At 35.3% G+C, this 12,846-nt stretch overlaps 1 protein-coding gene across 4 annotated transcripts in view; it reads left to right on the top strand.

The window, feature by feature from the left end:
• The window catches only part of RUNX1T1 (RUNX1 partner transcriptional co-repressor 1), a 135,303-nt gene that overhangs the window by 107,183 nt on the left and 15,274 nt on the right, over positions 1-12,846 (top strand). For all 4 annotated transcript variants that reach the window (XM_081258071.1, XM_081258070.1, XM_081258073.1 and 1 more), the window contains 2 exons: positions 2,895-2,980; positions 3,518-3,719. In XM_081258071.1, the coding sequence (XP_081114197.1) occupies positions 2,895-2,980; positions 3,518-3,719 (288 nt within the window). The remainder of the gene's footprint in view (positions 1-2,894; positions 2,981-3,517; positions 3,720-12,846) is intronic.

The following is a 12,846-nucleotide window of genomic DNA, read 5'->3' as shown; positions in this document are numbered from 1 at the left end:
GAAGAGCTCTCAAAAATGGTTATGTTATTTCTCAGTCTGGACTGATATTTTGACCCTGAAATCAAATGCGATAACAGCTCCCTTCAAAGCAAAAGCCTTGCCATTTATTTATGACTAATGCCCTCAAACCATGATTGCTTGTTTTCAAATAGAAGTGGAGTTACCAGGTCATTGTAAGACCAACTCAAGATACCCCACTTTGTAAGTGCTAGGAAATGGCCTATTTCTTAGGCAGCAGATTATGTTTTATGAAATATTAGTTCCAGTACACTACAGAGTAATCAACAAGGAACTAATTATGCTTATATTCAATGATTATGTTTTCATCTAGTAATATAAAATATTCCTTTATGGGTTATATCTGTACCCACTGGTTTCATGTGATTTTTTTATCAGACCATGTTCCTTACCTTTTAATTATATTAGCTTATAAAACTAATAGTGGTAATCTTTATAAATATACACAACTACTTAACCGTCCCTGAAGTCTGGCATAGTTTAGTATGTGTTAAAGTAAAGTAAAACCTTGACGTATGAGTAACACATCATGGTGTTACATCAGGCTGCCATTTTGAGAATATAAAAATGGTCATAAATGTATACTTAGTCTGGTACGATTTATAAATGTCTATTATATGTAGAGACATATTTGCAGAGACGTGTACTCACTAGAATCTTTTAATAAAATAATTTTACAGGCAGCATTAGTTTATAAATAAACTTAGAGTTTCAGCCTAGTTAGGAATTGGGTAAGACTCAACATTAGTGTCAGATTGCCCACAAATGAAAATGTGTTTTAATGAGTCTGAACTGCTTTCCCCTAGTACATCCCTCTGGTATTATGGACATGAATAAAAATTGTGTGGTGATGAATATTTAAGTATCTGAAATAGAAAAATTAATAAATGTAAAAATTTGAGTTGTTTTATTTTTAAAGATTTGGCTGTATCCAACAAATGACCTTCAGAGTTCAAAAGCAGCAAACATATGAGACCTGTATTTTTTCACCAAGTACTTGGGCTCAAACATGTTTCTAATGTACTTATTATTTTTCTGTTGTTGTTAAATGAGATGATGCTTAGCACTGTTCCACAAATGCTGTTATCCCATTAGCCACAGACATCCTATTGCTCGCTAATATTATTCCCGGTGGTAGAGCTCATGTCACTATTGATTTAATCTGCTGAATTTTTGAAACTTTTAAGACCTCTGAAGTTCTTGGTCTTTATATAGGCCAATATAGTAAGAAGACTCCATCATGAATCTTAACACCGCATTTATATCTTTATCACTCTCCAGTTGTTTTCTGTGATGACTCATTTCAGTGGTAGTGTTTTTTCCCTAAAATACAGGCAAAAAATAAGTCAACAAAAATAACATATTTGCAAACATTTCAACTTGAAATTGTCACAACAGAGAAATAACTAAATATTACTCTTCTCCAATGTCTTTTCTATTATGCAAATTATTAAAGCTTATTTGCAATTTTACTTTTTTACCAATAGGTGGCATTGACAATTTTAGCTTTAAAAATGTATTTCAGAATATATTCTAATTGGAGAGGAATGGTGCAGTGTTTTATATTTAGCTTTTAATTTAGTCTGAGAAAGCTGACATGTATGTGTTCACTTCCATCAGCTATAAATTAAATTGTATTTTCATGGTTGGCTGAAAAAAGTCATATGACTCATTATCTTTATTTCACTAAATCAGCTACAAGGGCATTTCTAACCATTCAGATTTCACAAAAAGTGGAATGCAGTGTCTCATAACTTTTATTGTCATTTAACTCCTACATAACTCCCTCAGAAAAAGAGCCTACGTGTCTATAGAAGCCTAAACCATGTCAAGCTTAATTTGCTATTCAGAGTAACAGTGAGAACTGGCAACCAAAATAAATAGTTTTAATTGTTTAAAATGGAAAATCTTGCCATAGCCTAGTGCCTTTCCTTGATAGTAGAACATGAGGTGTTCTACACAATTTGTCAGAAGAGCCACACGTTTCTAGGTATCTCTGATTAGACCCTTTCTTTCACCCTGTCCCTTTAGGAAGACACATTTATTTTTTATTTTGATAAGCATCCTGGCTAATTGCTCATGTTCGTTACTATTGTTCTCACTTGGTAAGTGTTTCCTTATTACCTTTTCATGGTAGCATCTTAACTGTGATGCTAAAGAGCATTGATATTTATGCTGTGGACTACAAATTAGGATTTTTAGTTTCTTAGCTTGGATTTATGGTATTTGTCCAAAATTATATCTGGTATGTTGATTTTGTTTTCATAGAGGATGTCCAATTTATTTTTATTTTTTACTTTTTGATAAATTGAATGAGTATATTTTGCTTTTATGTTATGCAAGCCCTCTCTTCATGGCCTAATTTTATCATGAAGGTGCATGTAATAGGATTGTGTTCTTTTATACGATGCTGAAATGTGGAATAGTTTTACCATGATTGTTTTAGAAAAGCATATCCCTATTCACATAAAACAATTTATGCTCTCTTCGTTTTTAATGCAGGAAAACCACACTTTGAAACCACTTAATGTATACTTCTGGTTTCTTGTATTTATTAAGATTCAGGATATATTTATATTTTCACTTAGGGAACATTATATGGATAACTGGCTCAGGGCTTGGTATCTCCACATGTGTAAAAGAAATGGTTCTGACCAGATGACCTCTAAAATTCCTTCTAGTTTTCTAACATTTTATCATCCTATAAGAGACCCATGAGGTAATTCTGAATCTGAATATGACTCATGCCTCCGTTCAAAAATCGAATATATTTTCACATCGTTTAGTTTGCCCACATAGTCTTTGCTAAATGCCTATGCGCATATGGATTATGTCCTTAATGTTTTAGGGTGATTCAACCTTCTTTATATTTATAGGGTTGCATGGCACACGTCAAGAAGAAATGATTGATCACAGACTGACAGACAGAGAATGGGCAGAGGAATGGAAACACCTTGACCATGTAAGATGTTGGTAATCATTTCAAAAAATGTTTTGAAAACAGCTGGAGCGAGGTGACATGATAAAAGTGTGGGGATGCTTTGAAGGTATTTCCTGCCATCCTTGAAAAAGTAATAAATGAGAATGTTTAAAGTAGAATATAGGATTTGATTTCTAAATTGATATCAAGGCCACTTATATAAGAGAAGTGTTTAGATCATGGAAAGGATTCCCTAAAGCCAGATCAGTGGGCTGCTGTTTTATTTGTAGAGAGTTATTTAGTTTATCCAGTAATGAGATTAGTATTTGGAAAGATGGGTTTACTTCAGCTGAAATCTCCCTGTCATGCCTCCCACATTTTATTCTCATTCCTATTGAGTTAACTCATCTATTGGATCTCTGTGTCAAATCTAACCTTTGAAAATATTAGACGGAAGCCTCCAGAATAAAATAGCATTCTTCATTGTCCTAAAATAGTTTGTTTCACTACCCACCAAAGTCTTTGAGTTGTGGTGATTGATATATCCTTCCTTTCTCCCCCTGCCCATTTCTCCCATAGCTGTTAAACTGCATAATGGACATGGTAGAAAAAACAAGGCGATCTCTCACTGTACTAAGGCGATGTCAGGAAGCGGACCGGGAGGAATTGAATTACTGGATCCGGCGGTACAGCGATGCCGAGGACTTAAAAAAGGGCGGCAGCGGTAGCAGCAGCCACTCCAGGCAGCAGAGTCCTGTCAACCCAGACCCAGTGGCGTTAGGTATCTTTTCTTCAGATGGACATATTGAACAGATACTTCTTATGCTATTAATGCTGATTTTATTTTTAACTCGTCTTTTCAAAAATAAAGGCTATACAGGGAATTGTAGAACAATAAACACTTTATATCCTCAAATATGTCTTGTCTGTTAGGCAGATTGGCATAGAAAGAGGTAGTTACAAAAATTAAACTCCTTTTCTAGGTTAATGTTTTGGGCTTATGACACAGCTTCAAAGCTGGACCAGAATTTCACATGAATCACTAAAATGCGTGCTCCTTCATAAAACAGCTCTTTGGACCCTGTCTCCAACCTGCAAAGACAAAATCTCTGGGGGTGGGCTTGGAGCTTCTAGCAAGCTCTCCAGGGAATTCTGCTGCACCCTAGTGTTTGAGAGTAATTTATCTCAAAACCCTTCCAGGAAGAGACCTAAGGGCTCTATAGTTTGCCCACTGCCACTTGAAAATCAGTGATAGAGATGTAGCTCTTCCATGACCTTAACTTAGATTGCTTAACTGTGATTTTATTAATTCTAGTAACTTACAGGACTATTAATATAGCAATGCTTTAGAAATTGAATGCATACATGTAGCCGTATTTAGTATTGAGATTTGGGAATTGTTGGGGTTATAAATAGAATGTAATCCCAAGTATATGGAAAGAAAATTTGAACCTGAAATAATTTTTGAGTGGCCTGTGGACTTTTTCCTAAATTAATAATAAGCTACTGTCATTTACGTTGCTGGCCACTACTTGTATATACAGTCTGAGTCAACTTAATGGAGATGGATTTGTGTTGACCCCTGTTCTCTCATCTCATTTTTCTTATGTGTTTAGCCCCACACCTGCTACCTAGCTTAGGTTAGGGTACAGTCCATGCTGTAAAAACAAAACTAATTACCTGTGTGCAGATTAAGCTGGTGACTTTGGCCTCATTATCATCCATGGCTGATTATCAAATATTTAAAACTTGAAGTATATTATCTGGCTATTGATCACGTTATCTTTTTTATTAAAATGATTCCTAGTCAATAAAGTTTCCTTTACACTTAGGTTCCTGCTAATCCCTGAATGCTGAATGTCTGTTGCCATAATAAGCATTAAATAAAGGAAGATTCCAGGTCACTTAATTTACCCAACAGACATTATTCTAAAGGATATTTTAAAGAGAAAAGTGTTATTTGTTAGCTTATGTTAAGGCAAGCAGTGAAAATAGGTTTAAGTTTAATTTGAACCAAATTAAACCAAACTGTTTAGAATAGAATAAGCATCTTGCTTTTTACTTCTGTATTGTGAACTAAAATTGGCTAATAATAATAATAAAGAGAATATTTGTAATCATCCAATCTAGGCAAAAATTGAGAGCCTTAAATTAAAACTTTGGGAGTAAAAATATCCATTTTAGCTGGCTCTATTGAACAAATTCATCGAGTCAGTGCTTATTTGTTGAACCTGGCTTACTGTGTGCCTGGCATCATGCTAGGCACTGTAATAAAGGAACAATGCTCTTAATTCCTTCCTTTGAGGAACTTTTAAGCTAGTGGAAGAGATAGGCAAGGAGATAGCTAGTGGCCATACCAGCAGGCCACTCAATTCAGTCCTCTGCACTGACAGGATTAATATTATCTTCTGTCTGTTGTAAAAGAAAAATTTCAGAAATGGATAGGATTTCAGACCTATGTGAGTTATATTCAGCACACTGAACATAGGACCGTTATCATATAATCACCTATAGTCACGCATTCTAATGATGCAAGTGTTCATCGTTCTCCGGGAAGCTAGGTTTAGTTTCCCTGTTATGTAATCAAAAGAATAAACTTGGTTTTAAAAACTCCTTAAGAGTACACAAATTGCATTACTTTTTTTTTTTTTTTTTTTTTTTTTTTTTTTTGCGGTACGCGGGCCTCTCACTGTCGTGGCCTCTCCCGCTGCGGAGCACAGGCTCCGGACACGCAGGCTAGCGGCCGTGGCTCACGGGCCCAGCTGCTCCGCAGCATGTGAGAACCTCCCGGACCGGGGCACGAACCCGTGTCCCCTGCATCAGCAGGCGGACTCTCAACAACTGCGCCACCAGGGAAGCCCCACAAATTGCTTTACTTTTAATGATGCTTAATGAATTCATATTTTTGGTAAAAGAGAGATCACTTTGGTTTTAAGCTTTTATAGATTGTATTTTTCAAAGACTACAAGTAGTTCATTTCTTTGTTGAGACTCTGTTAAAACAGTCCTCTTCTTTAGGGACACTGAACCCTAGATTGTGTTTTAAAGAAACTTACCACAGCCATAGGGAGAACCTGTCAAGAGCCACACAGTATGGAAGTTTTAGCATCCAACAGTTATATTTCACTGGTGTCTTTTGCTAGTAGATTCCTGAAGTCTTCGAGTTCCATCCATCTTGTGAGCTGGGCTATGGCTATAAATAAGGCAGGTAGTTTGTGATCATGGGGCACAATCGTTTACATTAAGTGCTTTCTGAGGTTTTCTCTTAGGCTTTGGAGTCGAATGTATTAGTGTGTGTAATTAAAGGATTAAGGATATTGACTGATAAATTTATGGATATGAATTTATGGATATAGGCATATGGATATGCCTAAGAGCTCCATATCCTATGATTATTCTGCATGTGTTTCCTTTAGCTGGATTCTCTTAATTCTTAAGCTGCTGTCTGGTCTCAAATGAGACCTTCAGAATAATGTTGTAGAAGATATCTTTAGTTCAAAATATTGCCCTAGTCACATTCCTATCTTAGAAGCAATGACAACATTTAGTCATACACTCATTTTTAGCATTTTAAATTGTATTTGGTGACTGTACAGAGAAAAATGTAACTTCCATGACTGTTGTGTTGTGTTTGTTAAACTCATTCTCATTCTCGCTTTTGAAATATATCCATAGTATTAAGTCAGTTTGAGGGATTGGTAAGATAACATGATTAATCTATTACTAATTGAATTTTGGGAGTTCCCCCCAGATATTAAGTAAAGACTATTTTAAATGAGTAGCCTCTTAAACAGTTTTAAAGTTGAGTACACACTAAGTCCATAATGTTATTTCTACTCTTTAAGTCAAAAACAGGTTGTTATCTTGAAGGACTTTCGAAATAATACACTTTTCCTTGAAATAATAGATTTTAATTATTTGTATTATTATTATAACTCACTTGCTTTCCAGGAAAAAACTCCAAATATCCAAGTCTTAAGAAAATTAGAAAACTTTTTTTTTAAACAATTTTTAAATTTTTTTAAACAATTTAAAAACTATTTTTTTAAACCTCAGAAAGAGGTTTTTGTTTTAAATGAAATGATACATCAACTTGATCATTCACAGAAGGCTTAGAAATTCAGAAGTTTGTTGAATTAATACCACCTCCTGCCTCAAGTAATTGGTAGAGAAATTAATATTTTAAAATTCCTTTGGCTGACAAGTTTTATCACTGTCACATGATTGATTTATAGAGTTTCTCATTACTGTCTCAATGCTCAGGAAATCTAGCATGAAAGTTAAAGGCACAGGGTTTGAGCAGATGTCTGGATCTGAATCCCTGGTTCTTACTAGTTTTGTGACCTTTGGCAAGTAACTCTCTGCCTCAGTTTCTTCATCTGTTAAGTGGGGATGGTAACAATACATATTTCATAGGTGTTTCTTTATTAAATGAGTTAATAGTTATACAGCATATGGGACAGTGCCTGACACATAGTAGATGTGCTATAAATAATAGCTATTATTATGATTTCTAACATGCAGTCTCACAGTTTAGAGAGTAGCGAGCGGTACGTAAATTTAGTGTTATTGCTTGGCACACAAGTTCATGAAATTATAGTAGATTCTTAGGTATTTTTTCATTCCAAAAGTATTTCCAAGCAGTAATGTTTAGGTGGCTAATTTATTTAATAGGCACAGAAACAAGAAAAGGGGAATTCCGTCTTAAATACAGTAAATCTATTGTACCTTTGGGACCCTAATTCATAATAGAGGGCTATAGAAAAATAGTTTACTCCCATCCAAAGGAATATATTTTTCTACTTCTGTACTATCAGATTATAAAAACCACAAACAAGTTATTCAGAGTATATCTGCATATAAAAGTTTAGATTTTATGTACTTGTATTGATTCCTTTTAAATTACATCATGAAATTCATTTCAAGACGATGCATCTGAGCTCCTAATGTAAAGTGCCTACTGTATTTTAAAGAGTCTACTGTATTTAGTATACTGGGTTAAAAAAGACGTGACTACTAGTTAAATATGTCCATCCTTGAAAAACAAGAAGAGATGGTTGCCTCCTACAGCATTAGGTATTTTTATTGTTAAAGATGAAAATCCTAATGTAGTTCTTGGCTTCTAGGTTGGGTTGGGCTGCTGAACATAAAGTTGAGATTTCTGGATTTATTATCCTTTAAAACAAAAATAAGTAACATTTCTAAAGATGAACTCATTTAACCCTTCCTTTGTTTTGATGGTTTTTGTAATAGATACTGTCATGATCACAGCCTCATTCTGCCCACTACAGGATGAAGGCCATAACATAGGTGCTGCCAAGCTTTGAGCATTGCTGTCCTGGGTCATATGAGGTCACATTGGTTCTCCAAAGGCCATCAGCTCATCCCTTCATGTATATTGATGGCGGCCCTTGCTGTATCTAGTATCCAATGGTCTCCATCTGTCGTAAGTGTAGTGCATCTTCCATCTCTTCCATACATCATAGATTGCTTTTTCTGTCTTTTCACATTTCTTAAAACATTTCCCCCACTTCGACTTGGGCTCCTCATTTCATAGATGTATCTTCTGGGGGCTCCCCTCCTCCTCTTCTTTCATCCCCAAGCAGTTTGCGTCCCAAAGTAAGCTAAACTTAATTTATAAGGTCTTTTCTATAAGTTTTCCATCTTTCAATAGTTACATATGTATACATTTCACATTTTAAACCATCTCATACAGAGTCTTCTGTTTTTGTTTCACCACTACATTTTAGAACAACCATCTATTTTACAGCAACTGATATTTTATAGGTGGTCAAGATTTAATGGTTAAAAATTAGCTTCTTCACAATCTGACCCTTAGAATGTTTTGCATAAGTTTGTCTAGATTCACCATAATCTAAAATAAGAAAGTCTTAAGAGAGAAGTTATCTCTTGTAATATTGATCAATTTCAGGATTTGTTTTGGTTTTTCACTTTTTTTTTTTTTCTTTTTTTTTTGCGGTACGCGGACCTCTCACTGTTGTGGCCTCTCCCGTTGCGGAGCACAGGCTCCGGACGCACAGGCCCAGCGGCCATGGCTCACGGGCCTAGCCGCTCCGCGGCATGTGGGATCTTCCCGGACCGGGGTACGAACCCGTGTCCCCTGCATCAGCAGGCAGACTCTCAACCACTGCGCCACCAGGGAAGCCCTGTTTTGGTTTTTTAAACTCAATTTTGTGGACTCTGTTATTGCTGCTACTTAATCAGAAGAGAAAATATTAAATTAGTCATTCAGTTTCTGTAGCTATTAAAGTAGTATTTGTCAGTGAATCAAAATAGTTTCTGAGCAGTACCTCTACTGTCATCACTTCATTCTTTCTGTTGGTACACCCAATGCTTAGCTAGGACACAGTAACTTAGAACTGGAGGGGATATTGTAAAATATGTATATATATATATGTAATTAGGTGTGTATTATATAAAAAATTTATTTGCCTTTATATTCTGCAGCTATTTTTGAGAAAAAAAAACACTTTCTTTTATAAAGCAGGATAGGATTAAGAAAACTTTTGCTTGATTGGAGTTGGTATTTCTATCAGGGTTCTAGGTTAGGTGGAGTTTGACTCTATGCGAATATGACATTGTGTCATTGAGAATTCTAGGGAAATGTAGCCAAGAAGGTGAAATACAGCACAACTTTCCCATATGGCATATGGATCCTCACGATCTACACCGACTGTATAGCACATGGGGCGGTGGGTGCACAGTTGACTCCAGTACATTATCTATCTTTGAGCAAATTTGGGGGCTATTCATGAGGTTTGAATAAAATTTATAAAAGTTATCATCTAAGAAGTTTGAGGACTTCCCATCAAGGGTTCAGACAGTGAATTGCTAACTATAGACATAACTTCTCTTCCCAAGTGACATGTACTGAGGGAGTAAAAATTTACTGGTGTATATTACTTAATCCAAACCTCTTCAATGGTTTTGTTTTGTCTAAAGTTTTGTGCCCTTTGGATGTCAGTGCTGGGTGAAAAAAGAAACTTTACGGTGCTCTTCTCACCTTAGTTTTTTTAAATAAGAAAATAAGTATACAGTCGGCCCTCCATATCTGCAGGTTCCACATCCATGGATTCAACCTACAACACATCAAAAGTATTTGGGAAAGGGCTTCCCTGGTGGCGCAGTTGTTGAGAGTCCGCCTGCCGATGCAGGGGACACGGGTTCGTGCCCCAGTCCGGGAGGATCCCACATGCCACGGAGCGGCTGGGCCCGTGAGCCATGGCTGCTGAGCCTGCGCGTCCGGAGCCTGTGCTCCACAACGGGAGAGGCCACAGCAGTAAGAGGCCCACGTACCACAAAAAAAAAAAAAAAAAAAAAAAAAAGTATTTGGGAAAAAAAATTCCAGAAAGTTCCAAAAAGCAAAACTTGAATTTGCCATGTGCTGGCAGCTATTTACATAGCATTTACATTGTGTTATAAATTATAAGTAATCTAGAGATGATTTAAAGTATAGGAAAGGATGTGTGTAGCAAACAAATTAGCATCCAAAGCAAATACCATGCTTTTTTCTTTTTTTAATTAAAGTGTAGTTGATTTATAGTGTTGTTAATTTCTGTGGTACAGCACAGTGATTCAGTTATACATATATATACATTCTTTTTAAAATTATTTTCCATTATGGTTTATCACAGGTTATTGAATATAGTTCCCTGTGCTATACAGTAGGACCTTGTTGTTTATCCATTCTATATATAATAGTCTGCATCTGCTAACCCCAAGCTCCCAATCCATCCCTCCCCCACCCAACCTGCCCCTGACTACCACAAGTCTATTCTCTATGTCTGTGAGTCTGTTTCTGTTTCAATCCTGGGAATATACATATCTGGATAAAACTGCAATTCAAAAAGATACATGCACCTCTATGTTCAGAGCGGCACTATTCACTATGCCATTTTATAGAAGGGACTTGAACATCCTCAGATCTTGGTCCCCGTCAGATACCAAAGGATGACTGTATATCCATTCTTACTGGGCAATCTGCTAAATAATAATGATGGGAGTAGCACTAACATCTAATCAGAGTTTAAGATGTGCCATGCCAAGCATGTAGTAGGAAGTACCTCACTGAGTCCTCACAGCAGCAATTTCAAATGTGGTAGTATTGTCCCCACTTTACAGATGTGGTGACTGAGACATGGAGAAACTAACTTGCCCAGTGTCACAGGGAGAGCAGGTGGCAAAGCCAAGATTCACCTTCTCTGGGCTTTAGAACAAACTCTTCTGCCTGTGCTGCCTAGGGCTGGTAATTAGTATTTGGATAACTTAACATCACTTTTCCTGTTCCCTGTAATAATAATGCCCCATTAAAAAATAATTTTTATAAAGTTATAACTCTTTCCTTAACCCAGTAAATTGAAAAAAACTTTTCTTCTTTTTTTTTTTTTTTTTTTTTGCTACTGTGGAGAAAGCATTTTTTTTTGTTTGTCTTCAGACTTTACAAATCTATTCTTATGCAGTAAATTATTCTTAAGCCAAAGCCTTTTCTCCTAAAAATAAATGTCTAAAAGTTGTCTTAAGTAAATCTCTGTTTCACTGTGTCATGTGGCTAAATGTGAACTTGAACTTGACTGCACTTTATAATGATGTGAAAGGTAATTTTGACAAATCTATTTAGCCACGTGATATTTCTTTGAAGTCGTATATGCATCAAACGGTTTTATCAAGCTCCTTAGCAAATGAAAATTACTTAAATAAAGACATTTTGCTTTTCATCATTTACTGTATAGAAATGAATGTGTACATGAGAATGCATGGGTATTTCCAGTCCATTTGATTATCAAGTAGTCATAAAATTATAATGTAAACTTTAAATTTTTTTTTATACTTGGAATAATTTTAGACTTAAGGAAACATTGCAAAGATAGTACGGAGAGTTTCCATACGCCCTTCACTAAGCTATAATAAGGTTTTGCTAATTCAGAATAGTTGTGGAAATTTTATGTTCTGGCCAACTGATAATCTATGTACCCTCAAAGGATTCAAAATATTCAAATGTGTCTCAGGCATTCAAATATAAAATGATATATACTTAGATAAATTGATTGTGCTTTTCTCATTCTGTAGCTCCATAAAATATAGAAGACAGGACTGGATTTATTTTGATCTTTACCATACATTAGATAAAGTATTCTTTAAAAAGTCTGCTACTTAATATTTCTTATACATGTAGAGAAAACTTCAATTATTTGAAATTTATCATGGGTTGAAAGATTGCTGTATTTATAAAAGTTAAAATGATTTTTTTTTCTTCCCCTCAAACTTCTAAATACATAGACTTTAATTTGAAAATCCAGTATGGAAGAAGTTTAGTGCATATTTTATCTCTGAAAGACTGTACACTTTACTTTCAAGCATATATAAAAACATATATGAAAGGTTTCATGTCATTTTCATGAAGATGTTATTTTGGAGGTGAGCATTTCTACATCAGCTTTATTATGATCTGTTTCCTCAAACTTTTAAAATTTGGCCAGCATAGAAGCACAGCATTTCACTTAAAGTGGAACTTCATTTTTTTTTTTTTTTCCAGAAACCATGTCATGTACTAGTTATATTTGGTCAACTGGCTATCTGTGAATCCATTCTAATGATTCTTGCTTGCTTGCATCCGTATCAAATCCATATGATCTACTTTTGTGAGAATTTTTAATGCTCATCAAGATTTTTTAAAGTAATTAAGTGTTAGATCCGGTTAGCCATGGAGTCAGGCTCACTATTTATTGAAAGGTGGTAGAATCAGAGCTGTGTGAAAATTATGTTACCCTAACATTTGACTTTCTAACTACCAATTTGACTTTGAAAAAAAAGAAAATTACCAGATACAGTTTATGTTCTTTAATAAAATAAAATATACCCATAGAAATTCCCATACTTAAGGAGTGTTGG

The sequence above is a fragment of the Mesoplodon bidens genome (assembly GCF_964165515.1).
Source record: "Mesoplodon bidens genome assembly, chromosome: 16".
NCBI classification, from domain to species: domain Eukaryota; kingdom Metazoa; phylum Chordata; class Mammalia; order Artiodactyla; family Ziphiidae; genus Mesoplodon; species Mesoplodon bidens.
Note: the sequence above shows the minus strand (reverse complement) of the source record. Positions and strands in the feature narration are given on the sequence as shown.